At 36.6% G+C, this 27,290-nt stretch overlaps 1 protein-coding gene across 4 annotated transcripts in view; it reads left to right on the forward strand.

Annotated features, from left to right (window-relative positions):
• The window catches only part of SDCCAG8 (SHH signaling and ciliogenesis regulator SDCCAG8), a 261,098-nt gene that overhangs the window by 9,683 nt on the left and 224,125 nt on the right, over positions 1–27,290 (forward strand). For all 4 annotated transcript variants that reach the window (XR_009516945.1, XR_009516946.1, XM_059996857.1 and 1 more), the window contains exons 2-5: positions 4,084–4,236; positions 4,924–5,006; positions 14,159–14,272; positions 24,692–24,817. Coding sequence is in view for 2 of the 4 variants with exons in the window: in XM_059996857.1 (XP_059852840.1) it covers positions 4,084–4,236; positions 4,924–5,006; positions 14,159–14,272; positions 24,692–24,817 (476 nt within the window). In the remaining 2 variants the exon portion in view is untranslated. The remainder of the gene's footprint in view (positions 1–4,083; positions 4,237–4,923; positions 5,007–14,158; positions 14,273–24,691; positions 24,818–27,290) is intronic.

Below are 27,290 nucleotides of genomic sequence, written 5' to 3' on the forward strand. Positions count from 1 at the left end.
TAAGAAAATTTAAATCATATCAAGTATCTTTTGCAACCACAACGCTATGAGACTAGATATCAATTACAGGAAAAAAAAACTGTAAAAAATACAAACACATGGAGGCTAAACAATACGCTACTAGAAGAAATCAAAGAGGAAATCAAAAATACCTAGAAACAAATGACAATGAATACAAAACCCAAACCAACCCAAAACCTATGGGATGCAGCAAAAGCAGTTTTAAGAGGGAAGTTTATAGCAATACAATCCTACCTCAAGAAACAAGAAAAATCTCAAATAAACAGCCTAACCTTACACCTAAAGCCGTTAGAGAAAGGAGAACAAAAACCCCCCAAAATTAGCAGAATGTAATTAAGTTTATATTCGGCCCATAGTTGGTGCTGGAGAGAAGAAACCAGGATGTATTGTGAAATGTCTTACCGGCCTCTCAGGAGAGAAGAGGAAATGAGTATTCTTTCCATCTCTCATTTATAGACAGATAAAGCTGTGCCCATTAACAGTGGGATAGGAAACCATAACTGGAACCTCCTGTCTAATCTGGTTTCCTTATATGAAAGCAGCAGATAACTGCATCTGGGGAACAGTGTTCTTAATAAGGATTATGGGGCCTTCAGTTGCAGTGGCTCCAGTTGAAGAGAAGTGCGGTTTTGTCTGTCTTGAAAGATCTGAGTGTTGTTATTCCTCAGGATTAATTCTGTTTGTCTGTTGCAGTGTATAATTATGTTAGTATGTATATATTTGAAAAACATGTAGCATGTTTAGAAATGTAGTATTGAAATGACTTTAAAATATCACTTACCTCCTTAGTTTTAGTTTTAAGACACAGTTCTTAGAAATTCCTTGTCTTCATCTCTGATACTAACAACTAAAGTCACTCGTTGCAAAAAACCCCTAACCTTGTGTAATCACTTTTCTTTGGGATGGTTGTTGAGTTCAATATATTACTATTTCACATAATACTATTTTCATAGTGCAATTTAACACATGGTCTTTGAATGTTAAAAATTCTAAAAGATTAAACAATATTAGGAAAGGGATTAAATGCGCTCATAAAGCTCTGCCATCATTGTAAGCTAATGAAAGAAGTCTACCTATAAGGATTTACAACTACACAATTTTTTTCAGATTTCCTTTCCTTTTCCTAATATCACTTATTAGCTTTTAGTCAGATTAGGTATAAATAAATAATTATCCTTTGTCTTATAGATGAAGTCATTTGATGGCTCCACAGAGCACACTTATAGTGTAATTCAAACCCTCTCTTTCCTTTTAATGGATGCAGTAAGGATAAGTGCTTTATTCATAGATCTCAGTGCATTAAGTCTAATGTTCTGTGAACTAAATTGCTTATCAAGTAACACTTTGATTTTCCTTTTTAACAAGTCTCTTTAGAAAATACTGAGTTATTGAAAAACTATTTTTGCTGCTTCTCATTTTACTAAAACCAGGAATGCATCTTATCTGGACTTTTTAAACTCATGAGGAGTAAAAGGAGACCAGGCTTGGTTAGTTATCAATTCCAAATTCCAGTCAGAGAAAGGTCTGCGTGGAAACAGGATTGACGTGGAGAAAATTGTAGTGGTAAATTCCCTGGGTCTCTTGTGTAGTTAGTAGTAGAATTTCACTGTTGAACCCTGACCTAAAAGACCTGCTTTCTTTAGTTTAATCAAGGTAGAAAATGAGTTGCTGTAAGCAGAGAACCTATATTAGAGATTTTGTAAGATAGAGAATATTTTTTTTCTATTAAGTTATGGTTATTTTTTTCTGGTTTCAAACTTAAATTAATGAGCTTGGAGGAAGTATAATCTATGTTTCAAGGTCCTGTAGAATATATGTTTATAAATATATTTCCATCCATGATTGGTAATGAAAAGATAGCTGTTTTATAGCTTTTTTAGGGTTCCCATGTAGGTAACAAGGAATAGGAGCTTTTTCTCCTGAGTACACAAGACGAAGTAGATATAATTGTCAAGGAAGGGCCTTGGTCAGAAGAAAGAGAGAACTTCATTGGCATCATTGTTATGTGTTCACTTCATTGGCATCATTGTTATGTGTTGCTCTGAATTAGAGAAAGTTTTTACTTAGAAAAAGATCTCCTCTGGGCTTCCCTGGTGGCGCAGTGGTTGAGAGTCTGCCTGCCGATGCAGGGGTCACGGGTTCATGCCCTGGTCCGGGAAGATCCCATATGCCGCGGAGCGGCTGGGCCCGTGAGCCATGGCCGCTGAGCCTGCGCGTTCGGAGCTTGTGCACCGCAGCGGGAGAGGCCACAGCAGTGAGAGGCCCGCGTACCGCAAAAAAAAGATCTCCTCTGAAAATCTTAAGAATTATTTAGATAGAATCCACATGAAATAGATAATAGCTATACATGAACTTGCATAGGAATTCATCTTTTTCTAACATAAATTTCTATGTTAGATATATGTAAATATTTGGTAAATTTATGAATTAAAAATAACTTTCAAATACAGATGTCAAAATTTGAAAATGATGAGTGAAATCTGGGTTTCAGCTCTAATGTACAAGGAACATTTTTTTGTTATAGTTAATGTTTTCTAGATTGGAACTGGGGAATTTAATCATAAGAGATTAGCAGAAATAACAAGTTTAAACCTGAAGAAGTAACTGGACTTTAATTAATGAAATTACCAATTGATTGCCTGGTTCTCCAGTTGTCATACATGTAAAATATCCATAAAATGGGGTAGAATTATTAGTAATGTCATCACCAGTGTCATTAGTATATTATTATAGTATAGTATTAACATATAGTACAGTATAATATTACTATATTAGTATAGTTCTGTTATTAATGTAAGACTTCGATCCTTTACTGAAGATGTTTTTGGGTAAATATTTCACAGAATTATTATTTCAGTTATCTATTGCTGCTTAACAAGACACTCTAAAGCTTGATGGCAGAAAGCAACAAAGAAAAGCATTTGTAGTATCTCTCACAGATCTGTGGGTTAATTGGACTCAAGCTGGGCAGTTTTCGGGTCTCTTTCATGCCATTGTAGGTGGATGGCCTCTGGCGCTGGAGTCATCAGGAGACCACCGGGTTGTTAGTGGGGCTGGGCTTCTCTCCTTCTCCCTGTGGTGGTCTCAGGGGCTTTCCTTTCCACATGGCCTCTTCACAATCTCTCCAGCAAGGTAGCCAGACTTCCTACTTTGTCTGGCTTGGGGTTTACAAAAACCAGAGTTCCGAGAAGGTAGAAGCAGAAGCTACCAGATGTTTTAAAGATGTGACTGGTCTGGCGTGGTGTGCCTTCCATTGCATTCTCTTGGTTAGTGCAGGTTACAGGCCCACTGAGTTTCAACCTGGGAGAGGGCAAGGATGTGAGGCTGGGTCCTTTGGGGTTTATTTTTAGAGATGAACTACTAGAATAATATACCTTAAAATACTTCATTTTAGACTATTTATGTTAAGTATGTGCTAGTGAGTTTAAGCTTCAATTCTAGGGGTAGTCAGGTACACTAACCAAGAATTTCCATGTAAGATGTAGTCAGCCAGCAGTACGTAAGTACGACTATACTAGAGAGGCTGCCGCTATAAGCGCGTCAGCTGTTCAAATCTTGATCAAAACTAGGCCAGGTAGTCATATGTCTCTTGCTGCTAGAGGGACATCTGGCCTACAGGGACAAGGAGGCCTCCTTGGGCAGGAACTTGGTGTGGTGGTGTCCCTTTTGCCAGTTTTGCCCACCCACCCCTCTCCAGAAGGGGTAGGGGAGTCTTAGGCATTGAGGGGTTAGGATAGTGCTTTCCCTGTGAGGCTGTTGTTTGGAGGAGTGGAGGGGGGAGAAGCTCTCCCATTCAGTCCTCCTCAGCAATAGAGCTATATATAGTGAATATCAATCACTGAGGTGTCAGAGACCTTAAAGATCATCAAGTCTAACTTCTAACCCATGAACTTAATCTCGTACTTCCTCTGGCATGTTCCTCAGCAAGCTAGAAACAAAACTATGCTTTTTTCCCCATGAAATCAGAAATGATTGCTTTTCCTTTAGAAATTGTCTTCTTGAGTCAGTGTACCTTTGGTCGCCCAGATTTCACTGGCCCTGATTTTCATCATGTTGTTACAGAACGTGCCAGTAGAAGCATTCACCAATTGAAATGTGCCCTGAGAGAAGGTGATGTCACTATTGGAGAAGACGTAATGGATCCTTCTTTTAGTACCAGTGTAGGAAATGAGGATGCTGGGAATGCCTGGCATGAACTGCAACACAGCCATGCTGGTGAGTGTGAACATCAGTCCTGACCTGAATGACACACAGTGAATTCTTTAAACTCTGTACAGTAATGACTCCAGTCTATCCTTTACTGCTAGGATTTTAGTCGAGAAACACAAATCAGCTAATCTAATTCCCTTGCTTATTTTTTTTTCTTTGACTTCGCAATGCCTATAGGATGTCGTAGCAGTATTTCCTTATGATGAATCCAAGCTGCCTCTTTAGCCTCATTTTTCTGTTTTCCTTTCAACTGTCCATCTTTCAAGCCATGATCTAATCATACCAACCTATGGCCGTGCTTCTGTGCTTTGCATGAGCCACGCATTCTAACTGGATTTTTTCTCACCCTTTTCTGCTCAGTAATCTCCTGTTTATCCTTCACCGTATTGTCTTCTCTGTGAAAACAATTATGTGCTTCCTCTTCATAGCACTATGCATAGCTCTAGGTCTACCTAGAACTTATTATATAGTTTTATATCTGTTAGTTATATCCCTCTTGCTCACAAGCAAGATTCTTAGCTCTTAAGTGGTAGAGGTTTTCTTGTTTGTCTTTGTGTCCCCAGTCAGTAGCACATTTTGTGGTGCATAATACATATTTAAACAATATTTGTTAGATCGATGGATGGATAGATGGGTGATAATAAACCATGGATCTAAAATAAGGTGAATAAACCCATCGCTTTTGCTCCATAGTTAATCAACTCAAAGCTTTGCTATGCCAACAAGCAACTAAGGAAAGTGAGGTATCTCCAAGAAGACGAAAATTGTCCCCTTTGGTAAGTATCAGCTTTTGCAACCTGACAAAAGCATTATTTTTCTAACTATGTTTTAATTTTACTGTGTCATTTTAGTAGTACATATTGTAAACAGATTCTGAGCAGGGCCTGCTAATAGTGTAAAACGTTAAAAGAAATTATTTTCCCTCTGATTATTTTGGCTGAAGAAGAGAGACTTCCATGGCAGAGAGAATTCTGATTTTTTAATTTATTTTTTACTTGAAAAATGTGAGTGAGGAAATAGTTTGGAGAATTTACTTTGCAACTGTTAGCAAATATAAAAAAGAAACAATATATGGAAAAGATTAACCATTGCTTTTTTAGAGGGGCATATCTATATTTTATTATTTTTAGAATTTACTGTTTAATTCTAGCAGTCCTTTGTTTTACTCTTTTATGTAATCTTATTCTAAATTTTAAAATATATGGTTATAAAATTGTGTGATACGAGAAGCTGTACTCTGCTTCTTCTGAAGCTGTTTTCTATTGCTGTTGCTTTGACGGAGTGTATTATTTCTGACTGAAGCAATGTGATATAAAGCCTGAGATAGGTGTGAGGACAGGGTGGGTGTGAGGGAAGGGTACTGTGAAGGAAGGGTACTGTGGGGGAAAGGGTATATGTGAGGGAAGGATTTGGCCAGGTTTAAATGGTCAAAATAATAATCTAGGCTTTAGGTCTATCTAGGGTCTATTATGTACTTTCTCACAGGGTTTTTGTAATAATAAGATAAGATCATATATTTAAAATTCTTTAGAAACCTATGAAATATGACACAAATATACAATGTCATAGCAACAATAACCACCTTGCATTTTTTTTTAACATCTTTATTGGGGTATAATTGCTTTACAATGGTGTGTTAGTTCCTGCTCTACAACAAAGTGAATCAGTTATACATATACATATGTTCCCATATCTCTTCCCTCTTGTGTCTCCCTCCCTCCCACCCTCCCTAACCACCTTGCATTTTCAATATCTGTGACAGTTGGATACCAAGGCTACATGCTGGAAACTTGGAGACACGTCAGTTTCCTTTACTCACAGCTGAAATGTCATAAAAGTACCCTTATATTAACACTTCATTCCAGCCTGACACATACTTTCATGTTTAATTCCCACTTTAGAGAAATGTACTACATACTCCTATTCAATATTTATAGGTATAAATTATAATTTTAAAAAAAATACTTCATTCAGTGAATTTATTACTGTTGACACCTAGTTTCTAGAATGCTCTTAAGCACACATGGATGGAGTACTTTTAAGTCTAGTAGATTAAGTTGCTATATCTGTTGAATGCTTAGACATGCTTATTAGCATTTTAAAGGTAAAACTGAGCAGTGATATTACAAAACTTATTGACTTCAAATAGGCAAGAAGACTCTCATCAAAATCATCAGTTGTATATACCAATATGCAGGTCTATTTGTATTGGAGCTATGTGAAAGAATGGAACTTAGACTCTAAATGTATATGACCTACATGTGATGATTATAAGCCATAACCATAATAAGTAGCTTTTGAAGATGTTACCCTTTAGAATGCAGTTTCATAGCCAATATGACATATGAAAAATATGTGGCTGTATTGATAGTGAAACTGAGGCAGTGTTGAGATAGAAAATGTCTAAACATTATTACTTGTTATTTTAAAATGTGGACATCCAGATTATAATAAACCCTTCAAAGTATATACAAGTTATTTCATATGGAGATTTTCCATATGACATAAGCTTGTTTTTAATTTTCACATTTACTATCCCCTATATACACATAATAATAATTCATATTTGCCTATGTACCGAACCCCTTTCTATTAATATTAATTATTATAATTAGTTCCTTTCTACTTAACACAGATAATTCATTTAATTAAAGTCTCTTTGGTTTTTAAATTTATTAAATATTCCCAGAAGCAAAGCTCTACTGAATTATTCTGCCATGGGAGCTGGTATTTCATCATTTATAGGAATTTCTGCTGGATTGAAAAACAAAATGATTGTGTGTCTCATCTCAAGCTTTCCTCTGGGTTCATCTAACTGGTTGAACCTCATTTTCCCTTTCCTCTCTTCCTCTTTTCTTTAAATAATATCATCGTATGATGTATGATTTATAAACCATTTTACAATCATTTTAGGATAAGGTAAGATGTACATTAAAAAAATCAATTCCAGGACTGCTGCAGAAGTAAAGAGAATTAACACTTTTTATGACGTCTCTTCATTGAGTCCTCAGTGCAGCGTATCTCAGTTTTGTACGTATCTGCTTTGGCACTCTAGTCTTGGAGGCTCCAGAACAGCAGAGTCTCAAATTGCCTTGAGTACTAGGGTCAAAAATAAAAAATCAGGTTTTGCTAACATACTCCTCAGTAGATAGAATTTTACCTTACTGACACACATTTGGCACATTTGTCTAAAGAATCCCTCCTTCAGGCAGCTTGTTCTGCAATTTTAGCTAGCAGTCCTCTTCTATGGTGGTTTCTTGAAGAGCTGTCCCTTTATCTCAGAATTACTGAATAGGATATCACATTTTCAGATGGCTCAAATAGGCAGTTCATCCCAGCCAATTATACTACTCCAGCATTTTGCCATTTGCCATATGCTTTTTACAACCACTTTCACTGTCCATCTTTAAAAAATGATATTCATATCCCTCATTCTTATCTATTTGTGGAATTTATAGGTGAAGAAATAAATACTATTAGCCACATTGTGATCTAGTCTATGTTTTTGTAAATTATTTTTTATACAGCAGATTCTTATTAGTTATCTATTTTATACATATTAGTGTATATATGACTGTCCCAGTTTCCAAATTCATCACCCCCTTTTCCCCCATTGGTGTCCATAAGTTTGTTCTCTACATCTGTGTCTCTATTTCTGCCTTGCAAACCGGTTCATCTGTACCATTTTTCTAGATTCCACATATATGTTTTAATATACGATATTTGTTTTTCTCTTTCTGACTTACTTCACTCTGTATGACAGTCTCTAGGTCCATCCACGTCTCTACAAATGACCCAATTTCATTCCATTATAAGGCTAATATTCCATTGTATATATGTACCACATCTTCTTTATCCATTTGTCTGTCGATGGGCATTTAGGTTGCTTCCATGACCTGGCTATTGTAAATAGTGCTACAATGAACGTTGGGGTGTGTGTGTCTTTTTGAATTATGGGTTTCTCTGGGTATACGCCCAGTAGTAGGATTGCTGGGCCATATGGTAATTCTATTTTTAGTTTTTTAAGGAACCTCCTTACTGTTCTCCATAGTGGCTGTATCAATTTACATTCCCACCAACAGTGCAAGAAGGTTCCCTTTTCTCCACACCCTCTCCAGCATTTGTTGTTTGTAGATTTTATGATGATGCCCATTCTAACTGGTGTGACGTGATACCTCATTGCAGTTTTGATTTGCATTTCTCTAATAAGTAGTGATGTTGAGTAGCTTTTCATGTGCCTCTTGGCATGCTGTATATCTTCTTTGAAGGAATGTCTATTTAGGTCTTCTGACCATATTTTGATTGGGTTGTTTGTTTTTGTAATATTGAACTGCATGAGCTGTTTATATATTTTGGTGATTAATCCTTTGTCCGTTGATTTGTTTGCAAATATTTTCTCCCATTCTGAGGGTTGTCTATTCGTCTTGTTTATAGTTTCCTTTGCTGCACAAAAGCTTTTAAGTTTCATTAGGTCCCATTTGTTTATTTTTGTTTTTATTTCCATTACTCTAGGAGGTGGGTCAAAAAAGATCTTGCTATGATTTATGTCAAAGAGTGTTCTTCCTATGTTTTCCTCTAAGAGTTTTATAGTGTCTGGTCTTACATTTAGGTCTTTAATCCATTTTGAGTTTATTTTTGTGTATGGTGTTAGGGAGTGTTCTAATTTCATTCTTTTACATGTAGCTGTCCAGTTTTCCCAGCACCACTTATTGAAGAGACTGTCTTTTCTCCATTGTATATCCTTGCTTCCTTTGCCAGAGATTAGGTGACCATATATGCATGGGTTTATCTCTGGGCTTTCTATCCTGTTCCATTGATCTATATTTCTGTTTTTGTGCCAGTACCATATTGTCTTGATTACTGTAGCTTTGTAGTGTAGTCTGAAGTCAGGGAGCCTGATTCCTCCAGCTACGTTTTTTTCCCCTCAAGATTGCTTTGGCTATTTGGGGTCTTCTGTGTCTCCATACAAATTTTAAGATTTTTTGTTCTAGTTCTGTAAAAATTGCCATTGCTAATTTGATAAGGATTGCATTGACTCTGTAGACTGCTTTGGGTAGTACAGTCATTGTCACAATGTTGATTCTTCCAATCCAAGAACATGGTATATCTCTCCATCTGTTTGTATCATCTTTAATTTCTTTCATCAGTGTCTTATAGTTTTCTGCATACAGGTCTTTTGTCTCCTTAGGTAGGTTTATTCCTAGGTATTTTCCTTTTGTTGCAATGGTGAATGCGATTGTTTCCTTAATTTCTCTTTCTGATATTTCGTTGTTAGTGTGTAGAAATGCAAGAGATCTGTGCATTAATTTTGTACCCTGCAACTTTACCAAATTCACTGATTAGCTCTAGTAGTTTTCTGGTGGTATTTTTAGGATTATCTATGTACAGTATCATGTCCTCTGCAAACACTGACAGTTTTACTTCTTCTTTTCCAATTTGTATTCCTTTTATTTCTTTTTTTTCCTCTGATTGCCATGGCTAGGAGTTCCAAAACTATCTTGAATAATAGTGGCAAGAGTGGACATCCTTGTCTTGTTCCTGATCGTAGAGGACATGCTTTCAGTTTTTCACCATCAAGAATGATGTTTACTGAGGGTTTGTCATATATGGCTTTTATTATGTTGAGGTAGTTTCCCTCTATGCCCATTTTCTGGAGAGTTTTTATCGTAATGGGTGTTGAATTTTGTCTTAAGCTTTTTCTGCATCTATTGAGATGATCATATGGTTTTTATTCTTCAGTTTGTTAATATGGCATATCACATTGATTTGAGTATATTGAAGAATCCTTGCATCCATGGATAAATCCCACTTGATCACCGTGTATGATCCTTTTAATGTGTTGTTGGATTCTGTTTGCTAGTATTTTGTTGAGGATATTTGCATCTATGTTCATCAGTGATATTGGTCTGTAATTTTCTTTTTTTGTAGTATCTTTGTCTGGTTTTGGTATCAGAGTGATGGTGGCCTTGTAGAATGAGTTTGGGAGTGTTCCTTCCTCTGCAGTTTTCTGGAGGAGTTTGAGAAGGACAGGTGTTAGCTCTTCTCTAAATGTATGATAGTATTTACCTGTGAAGCCATCTGGTCCTGGACTTTTGTTTGTTGGAAGATTTTAAATCACAGTTTCAATTTCATTACTTGTGATTGGTCTGTTCATATTTTCTGTTTCTTCTGGTTCAGTCTCAGAAGTTTGTGCTTTTCTAAGAATTTGTCCATTTCTTCCAGGTTGTCCATTTTATTAGCATACTTTTGCTTGTACTAGTCTTTGATGATGCTTTGTATTTCTGCAGTGTCTGTTGTAACTTCTCCTTTTTCGTTTCTAATTTTATTGATTTGAGTCTTCTCCCTCTTTTTCTTGATGAGTCTGGCTAAAGGGTTATCAATTTTGTTCATCTTCTCAAAGAACCAGCTATTAGTTTTATTGATCTTTGCTATTGTTTTCTTTGTTTCTATTTCTGCTCTGATATTTATGATTTCTTTCCTTCTACTAACTTTGGGTTTTGTTTGTTCTTCTTTCTCTAGTTCCTTTAGGTGTAAGTTTAGATTGTTTATTTGAGATTTTTCTTGTTTCTTGAGGTAGGATTGTATTGCTATAAACTTCCCTCTTAGAACTGCTTCTGCTGCATCCCATCTGTTTTGGATCATCGTGTTTTCATTGTCATGTATCTGTAGGTGTTTTTTAACTTCCTTTTTGATTTCTTCAGTGATCTCTTGGTTATTTAGTAACATATGGTTTAGCCTCCATATGTTTGTGTTTTTTATGTTTTTTCCCTGTAATTTATTTCTAATCTCATAGTGTTGTGGTAGGAAAAGATGCTTGATATGATTTCAATTTTGTTAAATTTACCAAGGCTTGATTTGTGACCCAAGATGTGATCTATCCTGGACAATATTCCATATGCACTTGAGAAGAAAGTGTATACTGTTGTTTTTGGATGGAATGTCCTATAAATATCAATTAAATCTAACTGGTCTATTGTGTCATTTAAAGCTTATGTTTCCTTATTAATTTTTTGTCTGGATTATTTGTCCATTGGTGTATGTGTGATGTTAAAGTCCCCCAATATTAGTGTGTTACTGTCAATTACCTCTTTTATAGCCATTAGCATTTGCTTATGTATTGAGGTGCTTCTATGTTGGGTGCATATATATTTATAATTGCTATATCTTCTTCTTGGATTGATCCCTTGATCATTATGTAGTGTCCTTTCTTGTCTCTTGTAACATTCTTCATTTTAAAGTCTTTTAATCTGATACAAGTGTTGCTACTCCAGCTTTCTTTTGATTTCCATTTGCATGGAATATCTTTTTCCATCCCCTCACTTTCAGTCTCTATGTGTCCCTAGGTCTGAAGTGCGTCTCTTGTAGACAGCATATATACTAGTCTTGTTTTTGTATCCATTCAATCAATCTGTGTCTTTGGTTGGAGCATTTAATCCACTCACATTTAAGGTAATTATTGATATGTATGTTCCTATTACCATTTTCTTAATAGGTCCTTTTCTTCTCCTGAGTGAGATCCTTGCTAGGTAGAATAATCTTGGTTGTAGTTTCTTCCCTTTAATCACTTTAAGTATATCTTGCCACTCCTTTCTGGCTTGTAGAGTTTCTGTTGAGAAATCAGCTGTTAACCTTATGGGAGTTCCCTTGTGTGGTTTTTTTTTTTTTTTTTTCTTTGGTTTTTTTGGCTGCATTGGGTCTTCATTGCTGCATGTGGGTTTTCTCTAGTTGTGGTCTGCGGGGACTACTCTTCACTGTGTGCGGGCTTCTCCTTGTGGTGGCTTCTCTTCTTGCAGAGCACAGGCTCTAGGCATGTGGGCTTCAGTATTTGTAGCATGAGGGCTCAGTAGTTGTGGCTTGAGGGCTCTAGAGTGCCAGCTCAGTAGTTGTGGTGCATGGGCTTAGCTGCTCCACAGCATGTTGGATCTGCCTAGACCAGGGCTTGAACCCATGTCCCCTGAATTGACAGGCAGATTCTTAACCACTGTGCCACCAGGGAAGCTCCCCTTGTATGTTATTTGTTTTTCCCTTTTTGCTTTTAATAATTTTTCTTTGTCTTTAATTTTTGTCAGTTTGATTACTGTGTGTCTCAGTGTGTTTCTCCTTTGGTTTATCCTGCCTGGGACTCTGCGCTTGCGGGACCTGGGTGTTTCCTTTTCCATGTTAGGGAAGTTTTCCACTATAATCTCTTCATATATTTTCTCGGGTCCTTTCTCTCTCTCTTCTCCTCTGGAACCCCTATAATGCGAATGTTGGTGCATTTAATGTTGTCCCAGGGGTCTCTTAGGCTGTCTTCATTTCTTTTTATTTTTTTTTTCTTTATTCTGTTCAGTGGCAGTGAATTCCATCATTGTCTTCCAGGTCACTTATCTGTTCTTCTGTCTCAGTTTTCCTTCAATTGATTCCTTCTAGTGTGTTTTTCATTTCAGTTATTGTATTATTCATCTCTGTTTTTTGTTGTTTAATTCTTCTAGATGTTTGTCCTTTAATTCTTTTTTGTTTTTTTTTTTTTTGGTGGTACGCGGGCCTCTCAGTGTTGTGGCCTCTCCCGTTGCGGAGCACAGGCTCCGGACGCGCAGGCTCAGCGGCCATGGCTCACGGGCCCAGCCGCTCCACGGCATGTGGGATATTCCCGGACCGGGGCACGAACCCATGTCCCCTGCATCGGCAGGCGGACTCTCAACCACTGCGCCACCAGGGAAGCCCTGTCCTTTAATTCTTATAGGTCTTTGTTAAACATTTCTTGCATCTTCTTGATCTTTGCCTCCATTCTTTTTCTGATGTCCTGGATCACCTTCACTATGATTATTCTGAATTCTTTTTCTGGAAGGTTGCCTATTTCCACTTCGTTTAGTTGTTTTTCTGGGGTTTTATCTTGTTCCTTCATCTGGTACATAGTCCTCTGCCTTTTCATTTTGTCTATCTGTGAATGAGGTTTTCATTCCACAGGCTGCAGGATTGTAGTTCTTCTTGCTTCTGCTGTCTGCCCTCTGGTGGATGAGTCTATCTAAGAGGCTTGTGCAGGCTTCCTGATGGGAGGGACTGGTGGTGGGTGGAACTGGGTGTTGCTCTGGTGGGCAGAGCTCAGTAAAACTTTAATCCTCTTGTCTGCTCATGGGTGGGTCTGAGTTCCCTCCCTGTTGGTTGTTTGGCCTGAGGCGACCCAGCAGTGGGGGCTACAGGCTCTTTGGTGGGGCTAATGGCAGACTCCGAGAGGGCTCATGCCAAGGAGTACTTCCCAGAACTTCTGCTGCCAGTGTCCTTGTCCCTTCAGTGAGCCACAGCCACCCCCTGCCTCTGCAGGAGACCCTCCAACACTAGCAGGTAGGTCTGGTTCAGTCTCCTGTGGGGTCACTGCTCCTACCCCTGGGTCCTGATGCACACTACTTTGTGTGTGCCTTCCAAGAGTGTATTCTCTGTTTCCCCCAGTCCTGTCGAAGTCCTGCAGTCAAATCCTGCTAGCCTTGAAAGTCTGGATCTCTGGGAATTCCTCCTCCCGTTGCTGGAACCCCAGGTTGGGAAGCCTGACGTGGGGCTCAGAACCTTCACTCCAGTGGATGGACTTCTGTGGTATAAGTGTTCTCCCGTTTGTGAGTCCCGCACCCCACGGTTATGGGATTTGGTATTATTGTGATTGCGTCCCTCCTACTGTCTCATTGCAGCTTCTCCTTTGTCTTTGGATGTGGAGTATCTTTTTTGGTGAGTTCCAGTGTCTTCCTGTGGATGATTTTTCAGCAGTTGTTGTGATTCCGGTGCTCTTGCAAGAGGGAGTGAGTGCACGTCCTTCTACTCTGCCATCTTGAAGCAATCTCCCTAGTCTATGTTTATACTATGTTTATATGACATCAGTGCTAAATTGAGTATGGAGATGGTATTAAATGATTCTTTGCTAAATCCAAACATGCTTCATTTGTTTTTATTTTTGCCTTAGAAATCATCAGAATATGAGGAAACTGATATGCCTGCCCTACACAATTTTGTTCCCATCATCAGTGACCAGTCTCAATACATTCATCATTTAGAGGCAGAAGTCAAGTTCTGTAAGGTAAGTTTCTCATTAAAAATTTAAGCCAACCTAAATTAAAGTTGATATTAATAATGCCTTGTGTGAAAATTTGCTATTATTAGTCATGTTTATAGCAATACATTGACAGTTGCCATCTTTATATGATTGAAAAGACTGATGTGTAATAGGAGCTTCTCGGGCTTGGGAATGATACTCCTGACTATGCCATTTCTGAATACTTAATTTCCCAGTAGTCTATAACTATGTCTAATATTTTGATAATATTCTCTCATGTTTCAGAATTTTTCCTTTCCACCCTGTTTACTTTAGCCGAGCTTATGGCAAATGCTTTGGAATAGTAATACCAATCATTCTCCCACACTTATCAACCTATTGAAATTGTTGTGCAGCAAGTAGGGATTCTAAGCAGTAGATTAAATCTACCCCATGTTAGTGTAAAGGTTCTTACCTTGACTTTGAATACAGATAGCTCATGGGGGTACTGATACTTATGATCAAGAAACCAGATGTGTCACCTATGGCTTGTAACACTAGATGTTACATATTGCATGACTGTATGAACTTTAGTAATGTCTTTAATGCCATTGGAGCCTTTCTGCCTTCCCAAAGTATGTTAGTGTTTTAGTTTTTTGGTTTTTTTTTTTTAATATCAATGCATCAGATCATGTGATATTTTTATAGGAGTTACTGATATCTTTTTTATCAGTATTATATGTATTATATTTTCAATGTTTGGCTACTCTTGCAAGGTGTAAGTCTGATAGGTAACTTAAGAAATTGAGTTTTCAAGGGAGTTTCCTGATCTTAGCATGCCATTTTCTCTTTGTTCTTGAGGATACAATCATTATTATACAAGTATTCTTGGATTACCAGAAAAGTTGAAATAATATCCTAGGACTCAGTCCATTAATAAGCTTCTGTTAATTCCTAAAATGCTGTGGGTAAAACTTAAGAATATTGTAGGGGAAATAAAGGTTTAGCTCTGCCCTCGTAGTGTCTTTGGTTGGGCCTTAAAATTAAATTGACATAAGGCAGATTAACAGGATGAAAGGATACCCATTTATTTAATGCAGGATTTATGTGACATGGGAGCTTTCATAAGGAAGTGAAGACCCAAAGAAGTGGTGAAACCTAAGTGTTTTTATACTTGGTTGAACAAAGAGAGGCAGCTGTGGAAGTGTAACTAAAATATGTGGGGAGGTAAAGAAGATGAGTTCTTTTAACAAGGTCTGTTTGTACAGATTTCTCTCAGCCTCTACTCCTTGTCTCTGGTGATAAGAATGTTTTTTTTCTTCCTGGTGTAGGGAGAGCATCTTTCACATGAGAGTTTTATTCCTGCTTTCAGGAGGAAAAGGGGAAGTCAGAGCACTCTTCTTGTACCTGCTGTTTTTCACGTGCCTTAGCTCAAGATAATTCTTCCAAAGTGACATATTAGGGGATGGCAGATTCTGCCACTCTGCAATATACATCATAATAAACTTACCATCTAGTTGAGAGCACTGTTACCTATGAGGACCATAGCAGCCCAGTAGAAGATATAGTGTAGCCGTTTATTTTGTGGTATAAACTGTAATTATAATGAGAGAAGAAGGTTACTAAAAGCTAGGGTCTTTGGGGATGTTTTTATGGGAGAGAATAGTCTTAAGGTGTAGGATCATTAGATCAGCAGAAGGGAGATGAACGAATTTCAAAGAAAAAACAGCAACAATGAAAGAATATATTCAGGATGAATATGATTTATTTATGGGGGACATGAGGCATCTATTCTAAATTCTTACAATGGAGGATATCTCTTAGAAATAATTAAAATAATGCTGAACTGATAAAATGGAAGATTACAAAATCCTTAAAAGTCAGACAGAGTATAAATATGATACATTTTAACAAGTGAGTAAGATAATGAAAGTACTTTTTAAGGGCCTATTTGATTAATTGACTTTATTTTTTAGATCAATTTTAGGTTTACAGAAAAGTTGAATGGAAAGTACATAGAGTTCCCATGTACTTTATAGCTCCCCAGCAGTTTCCCCTGTTATTTTCATCATGCATCAGTGTAGTAAAATTGTTTGTTACAATTGATGAGCCAATATTATTACATTATTATTTACTAAATTCCTCAGTTTACATTAGTGTTCACTCTTTGTGTTTTATATTCTATAAGTTTTAAAAAACGTATAATGACATGTACCCACCATTACAGTAGCATACAGAATAATTTCACTGCCTTAAATATCATCTGCACTCTGCTTATTTATCCCTTCCTACCTGCTAAACCCCTGGCAACCACTGATCTTTTTACTGTCTCCATAGTTTTGCCTTTTCCAGAATGTCATATAGTTGGAATCATACAGTTTTGTAGCCTTTTCAGATTGGCTTCATTGAGTTCATAATATACATTTAAGTTTCCTTCATGTCTTTTCATGGCTTGATAGCTCATTTCTTTTTATCACTGAGTAATATTCCATTGTACGTATATAGCATAGTTTGTTTATCCATTCACCCATTGAAGGAAATCTCTCTTGCTTCTAAGTTTTGGCAACTATGAATAAAGCTACTGTAAACATTTGTGTAGAGATTTTTTGTGGACATAAAGTTTTTACTCATTTGGGTAAATACCACAAAGCACAATTGCTGGATTGCCTGGTAAAAGTATGTTTAGTCTTATAAGAAGCTGCCACACTGTCTTCCACAGTGACTGTGCCATTTTGTTTTCCTGCCAGCAAAGAATAAGAGTTCCTGATGTTCCACATCATTGCCAGGATTTGGTGTTTTGATTTCTAGTGTGTTAAAGATATGTGATGGTATCTTGTTGTTTTAATTTCAATTCCCTGTGACATACAGTGTTGAATATTTTTTTCACATGCTTATTTTCCATTTATATACTTTCTTTGATGAGGTATCTATTCAGGTCTTTTGCCCATTTTTTAAATTGGGTTGTTCATTTTCTTATTGTTGAGTTTCAAAAGTTCTTTATGTACTTTGGGTACCAGTCATTTATCACATATGATGTCTTTTGCAATTCTTTTCTCTCAATTTTGGCTTGTCTTTTGATTTTCTTAACAGTGTCATAGAGCAGAAGTTTTTAATTTTAATCAAGTTCAACTTATCAATTTTTTTCCATGCAATTGTGCTTTTGGTGTTATAACTAAAAATATTGCGAAACCCAAGATCACTAATATTTTCTCTTATTCTTCTTCTAGCTGTTTGATTATTATGTGTTTTACATTTAGATCTATGCTCCATTTTTTTTTTTTTTTTTTTTTTTTTTTGTGGTACGCAGGTCTCTCACTGTTGTGGCCTCCCATGTTGCGGAGCACAGGCTCCAGACGTGCAGGCTCAGCGGCCATGGCTCATGGGCCCAGCCGCTCCGCGGCATGTGGGATTTTCCCGGACTGGGACACGAACCCCTGTCCCCCGCATCGGCAGGTGGACTCTCAACCACTGCGCCACCAGGGAAGCCCCTATGCTCCATTTTGAGTTAATATTTGTGAGGGTATAAGATCTGTGTCTAGATTTATTTAAATTTTTTTTTTACATGTAGATATCCATCTGTTTCAGCATCATTTTTTGAAAAGACTATCTACATTGAATTACCCTTATTCCATGTCAAAGATCAGTTAACTGTACTTGTGTAAGTCTATTTCTGGGCTCACCATTCTGCTTCATTGATCTATTGGTCAGTTCTTTCACAAATACCATACTGTCTTTTTTTAAAATTTATTTATTTTTCATTTATTTATTTTTGGCTGCATTGGGTCTTCTTTGCTGCACATGGGCTTTCTCTAGTTGCAGCAAGCAGGGGCTACTCTTCATTGAGGTACGCGGGCTTCTCACTGCAGTGGCTTTTCTTGTTGCAGAGCACGGGCTCTAGGCATGCAGGCTTCAGTAGTTGTAGCACGCAGGCTCAGTAGTTGTGGCTCGCGAGCTCTAGAGTGCAGGCTGAGTAGTTGTGGTGCACTGGCTTAGTTGCTCCGTGGCATGTGGCATCTTCCCGGACCAGGGCTCGAACCCGTGTCCCCTTCATTGGCAGGTGGATTCTTAACCACTGCGCCACCAGGGAAGTCCCACACTGTCTTGATTATTGGAGCTTTATAGTAAGTCTTGAGGTCTAGTAGTGTCAATCTTCCAATTTCGTTCTTTTCCTTCAATATCATGTTGGCTGTTCTGGGTCTTTTGCCTCTTTATATAAATTCTAAAATCAATCTGTAAATATCTACAAAGTAACATTCTGGAATTTTGATTGAGATTGTATTGAAATCTATCAAGTTAGGAGGAGGTGATATTTTGACAATATTGAATCTTCCTATCCATGTACATGGAATATCTCTCCATTTATTTAGATATTCCTTGATGTCTTCATCAGAGTTTTGCAGTTTTATTCTTATAGATCTTATACATATTTTGTGCAGTTTATACCTGAATATTTCATTTTTTCGTGTTAATGTAAATGGTATTGTGATTTTAATTTCAAATACCAATTACTCATTACTAATATGTAAGAAAACAATTGACTTTTGTATATTAACGTTGTAATCTGCAACCTTGCTATAATCACTTATTTTAGCAGTTTTTTTTTTGATTCTTTGAGATTTTCTTCATAGACAATAATGTCATCTGTGAAAAATACAGCTGTCTTTTTAAAAAATTTCTTCTTGTATAGCTTCTATTTTCTCTTCTTGCCTTATTGTATTAGCTAGGACTTCTAATATGATGTTGAATAGGAATGATGAGAGGTGACATCATTGTCTTATTCTTTTTTTTTTTTAACATCTTTATTGGGGTATAATTGCTTTACAATGGTGTGTTAGTTTCTGCTTTATAACAAACTGAATCAGTTATACATATACATATGTTCCCATATCTCTTCCCTCTTGCGTCTCCCGCCCTCCCACCCTCCCTATCCCACCCCTCCAGGCGGTTACAAAGCACCAAGCCGATATCCCTGTGCCATGCGGCTACTTCCCACTACCTGTCTACCTTACTGTCTTATTCTTGATCTTAGTAGGAAGCCATCTATTGTCTCACCGTGAAGTACAATGTTAGCTATGGGTTATTTGTAGATGTTCTTTATTGAACTGAAGATGTATTTCCTTTATGCCTAGTTCACTGAAGTTTTTACCTTGAATGGCTCCTGGATTTTGTTACTTGCTGTTTTTGCATCTATTGATATGATCCTATGATTTTTTTTCTAGCTTGTTGAATTATGTTATTTGATTTTGAAATATTGAGCCAGACTTGCATAGGTAGATTAAATTCCATTTGGTCCTGTTGTATAATTCTTTTTGTACATTGTGGGATTTGATTCACTAATATTTTGATGAGGATTTTTGCATCTGTATTCATGAGATATTTTGGTCTGTAGTTTTTCATTCCTATAGTGTCTTCACCCGGTTTGGGTAGTAGGGTAATGCTGACTACATAGAATAAGTTAGGAAGTATTTCCTCTGGTATTTTATAGAAGATATTTTACAGAATTGGTCTCATTTGTTCCTTAAATGTTTAACAGAATTCACCAGTGAACCAATGTTGGGCCTGGTGCTTTCTGTTTTGAAAGATTATTAATTATTTATTCAATTTCTTTAATAGATGTAGTCCTATTCAGATTAACTGTTTCTCCTTTTGTGAGTTTTGGTAGATTGTGTCTTTCAAGGGGTTGGTTCATTTTCTCTAGGTTATCAAATTATGGATATACAGTTGTTCATAATATTCCTTTATTATCCTTTTAATGTCCATAGGATCTGTAGGGGTATCGTTTCTGATATTAGTAATCTGTGTCTTCTCTCTTTTTTTCTTAGTTAGCCTGGCTAGAATCTAATCAATTTCATTGATCATTTCAATGACCAAGCTTTTGGCTTTGTTGCTTTTCTCTGTTGATTTCCTGTTTTTAATTTCATTTATTTCTACCCTAATTTTTTTTTATCTTTTCTTCTGCTTACTGTGGATTTAATTTGGGTTTTTTTTGTTGTTGTTTGTTTGTTCGTTTTAGTTTCCTGAGAGTATTGATTTGAAATCTTTATTCTTTTCTAATATTTTTCCCTAATTTAGTTTCATCTCACAAATTTCGATTTGTATTTTCATTTCTGTTGAGTTCAAAATATTTTCAGGGCTTCTCTGGTGGCACAGTGGTTGAGAGTCTGCCTGCCAATGCAGGGGACACGGGTTCGTGCCCCAGTCCTGGAAGATCCCACATGCCACGGAGCGGCTAGGCCCGTGAGCCATGGCCGCTGAGCCTGCGCCTCCGGAGCCTGTGCTCCGCAACCGGAGAGGCCACAACAGTGAGAGGCCCGCGTACCGCAAAAAAAATATATATATTTTTTCAGTTTATTTCTTGAGCTTTGTTCTTGACCCATATATATTTAGAAGAGTGTTGTTTAACCACCACATATATTAGGAGTGTTCCAGCTGTCTTTCTGTTATTGATTTCTAGTTTAATTCCATTATGGTCTGATAACATACTTTGTGTGATTTCTATTCTTTTTAATTTGTTAACATATGGTTTTAGGCCACAGAATATGGTATGTCTTGGTGAACGTTCTGTGTTAGCTTGAGAAGAATGTGTATTTTGTTGTTGTTGGATGAAGTAGTATATAAATGTCAATTGGATCCAGTTGATTAATGGTGCCGTTCAGTTCAACTGTGTCCATACTGATATTTTGCCAGTCTGCCAGATCTGTCAATTACTGATAGAGGGATATTGAAATCTCCAACTGAAATAGTAGATACATCTGTTTCTCCTTACAGTTCTATCAGTTTTTGCCTTATGTATTTTGATGGTCTTTTGTTAGGCACACACACATTAGGATTATTATGACTTCTTGGAAAATTGACCTGTTTATCAATATGTCATGCCTCTTTATTATCCCTGGTATTTTTTTCCTTAGTATGAAGTCTGCTTTGTCTGAAATTAATACAGCTACTCAAGCTTTCTTTTGATTTATGTTAGCGTAGTATGTCTTTCTCCATCCCTTTACTTTTAAAGTATCTGTGTCTTTAGATTTAAAGCAGGCATCTTGTAGACAACATGTATTTGGGTCTTATTTTTTCTGACAGTCTGTCTTTTCATTGGTATAGTCAGATCATGGATGTTTAATGTGATTATTGATATAGTTGGATATCTATCATACCTACCATATTTGTTACTGTTTTCTATTCATTGCCCTTGTTCTTTCTTTCTTTTTTTTGTCCTCCACTTGTTTTTTCTGCCATCTCTGGTTTTGAGTGACCATGTTATATGATTGCATTTTTCTCCTCTCTTAGCATATCAGTTGAACTTCTTTTTTTTTTTTTTAACTTTTTTAAGTGGTTGTCCTTGAGTTTGCAGTTACATTTACCACTACTCTAAGTCTACTTTCAATGAGCACTTCAGGGGTTGGGAAAGTTCCTTATAACAGGGTTCCCAGTTCCTCCCTCCTGACCCTTATGCACTGCTGTCATTCATTTCAATTATCCATAAGCTATGATCACTACATACACTATTGCTAATATGATACTGAACAAACTGTTACCTGTTAGATGAATTAACATTAAGAAAAATAAAATATTTTACTTTATCTCCATATATACCTTCTCAAATGCTCTTTCTTTCCTTATGTAGATCTGAGTTTATAACCTAAATAAATTTCCTACTTTCTGAAGAACTTCTTGTAACATTTCTTGCAAGGCAGGTCTACCAGAGACAAATTTCCTAATTTTTGGTTATCTGAGAAAGTCTTTATTTTTCCCTCACTTTTGAAGGTTGGTATCACTGAATACAGAATTCTAGGTTGGTTGGGTTTTTATCTTTCAAAACTTTAAATATTCCATTGCACTCTATCCATGCTTGCATAGTTTCTGAAGAGTAGCTGATATAATTCTCATCATTGCTTCTTGATAGGTAAGGCTATTTTTTTCTCTGACTTCTTTAAAGAATTTTTCTTTGTCTTTGATTTTCTGCAGTTTGAATATGCTGTTCCTGGGTGTGGATTTTTTAGTTTTATCTTGCTCAGTGTTCTCTGAGTTTCTTGGATCTGTGGTTTGGTGCTTATAATTAATTTTGGGAAATTCTCAGTAATTATTGCTTCACATATTTCTTTTCCTTTTTTATTGTTCCACAATTCTTGGATATTCTCTTCTGTCTTTTTCATTCTTTTTCTTCTTTTCATTTCAGTTTGAGAAGTTTCTGTTGACAGTTCTTCAAGCTCACTGATTCTTTCCTTGGTTGTGTCTAGTCTAGGGACTTCCCTGGTGGTCCAGTGATTAAGACTCCATGCTTCCACTGCACGGGGTGCAAGTTCGATCCCTGGTTGGGGAACTAAGATCCTTCATGCCATGTGGCATGACCAAAAAAATAGGGGGAAAAAAAGAAAGGTTGTGTCCTGTCTATTAATGAGCCCATCAAAGGCAATCTTCATTTCTACTGCAGTGTTTTTGATTTCCAGCATTTTGATTTTTTTCTTAGTTTCCATTACCCATCTGTTCTTGCATGTAGACAACTTTTTCCATTTGACCCTTTAGCATGTTAATCATAATTATTTTAAACTCTCCATCTGGTAATTCCAACATCTCTGCTATATCCAAGACTGGTTCTATGCTTGCTTAGCCTCTTGCATCTGTGTTTTAAGTCTTTTAGTATGCCTTCTAATTTTTTGTTGAATGTTGGACATGATGTACTGAGTAAAAGGAACTGAGGGAAATATGCATTTAGTGTGAGGTTTTTTGTTTGTTGTAGGAGTTAGACTGTGTTTACTGTTTGCTGTTAGTATAGATGTTAGAGGCTAAAATTTCCTCTAGTGTCCTGGTTTTTGTCTCCGCTGTTGTCTTTGGGCTTCCCTTGAGAATTCTTCTTAAATACATTCTGAGATGTGCAGTTATTTTAGTGTATTCCCTTGTTATGATATAAGAGCCCTTTTGATGTGGTGGTAGGGTATGGGAGTATGGGGAGCATTTTGTAGTCCTATGATTAGGTCTCAGTCTTTTAGTGACCCTGTGCCCCTTGGCTATGTCCTTCACAAGTGTTTCTCAGTCTCCCCCTCCCCTTAAGTGAGATGGCAAGGCTAGGAAGCTGGAGTTGGTTTTTTTCCCTTCCCCCAGGTCACTTAGTTTCTGAAAAAAAAAATGGTTTTTAGGCTCTGGTAAGATAGTTTCTCTTGAGGCAGGCCTGGTTAAAAAGAACAGAATGCTTTTTGGTTACTTTTCTTCTCCTACTGAAGGAAGCAGGAGGGGGATTTTCTCTAGTCTTTGCTGTAAGAACCTGGTAGTGTCATATAAAAGTGTAGGAGACACCTTCCCCCCAGAGACTGGGTCCTCCTGGAGTTTTTAACTCAAACTGGTCTACACTAAGCTTCCAGCATTTCATCAATTACTTTATTGATATATTTTTCTACCCTGGCACTGGTTCCCCCAGAAGTTTCTGCTCTCGTAGATTGTGGTTCTCAGGAGTGCCTGTCTGTCTTTCCATTTTGAGGGATAATAGTTTTCCCTGTGACCTTAATTCTCTGATGGATCTAAGAAGAGTCGTTGATTTTTCAGTTTCTTCAGCTTTTTTTCTTATTGTGAAGATGGGAGTGATGTCTTCCAAGCTGCTTATATGTCAGACCAACAACTGGAAGTATGCAATGTTTGTTTAATTACAGTTTTCAATTACAGCTTTGACTTTTTTTCTGAATAAAATAGTTGAATGGAATTTTCATATATTGTACAATAGTTTTTTGCACAACCAGTATAATAAAAAATGATTGCACAATTATATTGGTAATGAAGATTAAGTTAAGTATTGTACCATCAATATATCAATATTTTTCACATTTTTTTAGGGTGAGATGTAACTTGATAGCTTTTCTAATTGCTATATACTGGTAATTCTTTATATTATGCCCTGCACGGCCAAGGAAACACTCTTTAAGAGCTCTCCACCAAACAATTTCACTCATAATTTCCTTCCATCTGGCTAGCAGTTCATAGATATTCATTGTAACTTTCCTTGCCTTTCTATCTCAGTGTCCTCTATTATCTATGTAGTCCTCTGTCAATTTTCAACATTTATTGGCATTTGATCAAGAATAATAATCTTACCTTATTTTTCAGCAGTCTACCTCATTCTTAAAAGTCTTTTAGATAAACCTTTTAATTAAAGCACTTCTGTAAGCCTGCAAAAAATTGTCAGAAACCACACAGTCCTGTGATATGGCCATTAGCAGGTCCTCTACTATCTTCCCCTAGCCTTCTCTTTGTTAACTAATGCTTGAGTTCCTTTCCTTGTCTAGATGTAATTATAATATTTCTGAAAAGGGGTAGACAGCATCAGTCTTCCATGCTTTATATCATTATTGGATCATCTAGTAATCAACAAAAAAAAGCACTACTTAAAATTGCTTAATGTATGCAGTCCACAAGTGGCATTTCTTAAAATAAAAGAAAAAAATGCTTAATGTATTTGGTTTTTGTTTCTGGTTTTTATAGGAGGAACTCTCTGGAATGAAAAATAGGGTACAAGTAATTGTGCTTGAAAATGAAAGGCTCCAACAAGAGCTGAAATCTCAAAGGCAAGAGGAAGCAATGAGGGAACAAACACTTCTGGATGCATCTGTGAGCATTTATTTAAATGATTAAACTAAAATACATAGTTTGAACGTTGCCTCCTACCCTTTCCCCCTGCCTTCTTAACTGCATAGATTTTTTTTTCTGGCAGTTCGGCAGAAGTGCTATGCTGGTATTCACTTGGGGCCTCAAAAATTAAAATTCACCATTTTAATTTATTGGTGGAATGAATCCTCAAATGAAATGATGTAGTGATGCCTAATATCCACTTCAGTTTCCTTTCTGAGCATACCATTTATGTTTTTTCCATATGGAAAGAGCAGGTCTGAAAGCAGGGAGTATGTAATATAGGAAGGACTTGGTTAAATCCAGCAACTGTTCAGAACTGTAGCTTAGATTTCTGTTGTATTTCTCTAAATTTTCTTTGAACTTTCAATTCCAATAAGTCTAGTTAGCATGGTGTAGCAGGAAGAACACTGACCTGAGGGTCCAAGATTCAAAATGTTAATCTTCCCATTGTCCCTAACAAGCTGGGTGTTGAACAAGTAATTTTATGGGACTTTCAAGCATGAAACCTCATGAGTCCTCTGTTTATTTATTGGCTTTTGAGAAATTCACCAATATTAGCAGTTCTTAATCTTTAATGTGAATGACAGTCACTTGGGATATTTGCTGACAGTGCAGATCCTGGGCTTCATTCCCTGAGAGTCTGATTCAGTTGGTCTGGGCTAAGTCTTTGAGTTAAAAATATGAATTATTAGCAAGCTGCCAAAGTGAGTCTAGTATCAGTGGAGCACATTTTGAGGAACAGAGAATTAGATGATCTCTATAATTCTGTGACATAAAATTTTTATGATGATATTTAAATAAAGTTTAAGCTTAATATCTTTTTATGAATTATCAGAGATACTTTTGCCTTAAAAATGTTTTTTACTCTTTTGCTATGGGATGTAGTTAATCACAGCTTATATTATTATGTTAGTAATATTAGTACTTAAAAATTTCATCTTAGTTTCTTATTATTTTGGTGTCAATTTGAAAATGATATAGCCTTATAGAAAGTACTTAGAAGTAAGTTCATTTTTAAAATAAATATATTCTTTTGCTTTTCCTCCAAATATGCAGCGAACAGTGACTCAGTTATTCATAGTCTTCAATATTTATACAATGGAAAGAAGTGGAAGATGGGGAAGTGAAATAAGAAAGGAAATTAGGCAGACAAGTGAATCAGAGGGCAAGAGAAGTGAGTAATGCAAAAGGGGAAGGAAATGATGGTAAACGCTCACATGCTTTGCCATGTGAACAAAGGAAACTTGCTAAAGAAAACTACAGATATACAGATTATAGAAAGGATAAAGTTGTAGAGACGTTTTTGTTTAAACATTCACATGAGCTAAAACATAGTGCTAATATTGAAACGGTTGTTGCAGATGTGTCAGGTGACCTTGATATCTATTTTAATGTTAGTCTTCTGTGTTATTTTGTTGTTACAGAATTGTTGCCCCCACTTTTTACTTGTGTAGGTGAATTGAGGCATTTCAGCAACCTATGCATGGTGTTGTATTGAGAGTTTTGAGGTAAATGAAACTATTTAGAATATCTTGAATATAAACAGATCAAGAGATATTATCTTCTTTTTTTTCTGCACTCTTTTTAATGAGCCTATTACCGTGTTGATGGTAAATCTTGCCAAAGCTGTTGGCAGATTTGAATATATATTTTCAAAGTTTCTTAATGCTTTCTTTGGAAAAACAATTGAGATAGTTATATAGTAATCATTAGTATTTATTGATGACTACATGGCTGTGATATGCCAGGTACTGTATCAAGTACTTTCTTTACATTATATTATTTCCATTTTATGATAGCCACACAAGGCAGGTGTTGTTCTATCTATTTTCAGGTGATTAAATTAAGGTACACAGCAGTTAAGTAACCAAAGCGACTGGTCTAATGTCACAAAGCTGGGACTCAAACAAAGGACTATCTGACTCCACAAATCCATCTACCTGGCCTCGAATTACACTGCCTTTCTGCCTAGATTAGGAATAGCTTGTCAATATTGAACCAAACCATCTTCGTTTGACATGGACTGGGACTTGGATGGCAGCCTACATGACTTTGAGCTTTTAGCCTAGTTTATGACCTAGCAGTTGAAGAAGCAAGCAGATTATTTCTAAAAAACTAAAACCATTCAAAGAGTATTTCATTTCCATCTTCATTTTTCATCATTTTTCCTTCTTAAGGGGCTTTTCTTGAGAGTTCAAAAAATTATATTAAAATATGCTTCTTATTAGAAAATTTGGCATGTGTGGTCAATCAAAGATCTAGGAGATTTTTTTTAAAGTAGAAAATTTCTGAGCCATTTCTTTCCATGTCTCTTCTCATCCCCGTCCATTCCAACCCCTCCCCTCAGTTAAGAAATCAAAGGTTTTCAGTGATCTTCAGGGATGTAAATGTAATTTGATTTTTGAAATCTTGGTCAAATATCATTCGAGTTTTTTAAAAGCTATCTGTGAAA

This window comes from Delphinus delphis, chromosome 1, assembly GCF_949987515.2.
Source record: "Delphinus delphis chromosome 1, mDelDel1.2, whole genome shotgun sequence".
Lineage (NCBI taxonomy): Eukaryota > Metazoa > Chordata > Mammalia > Artiodactyla > Delphinidae > Delphinus > Delphinus delphis.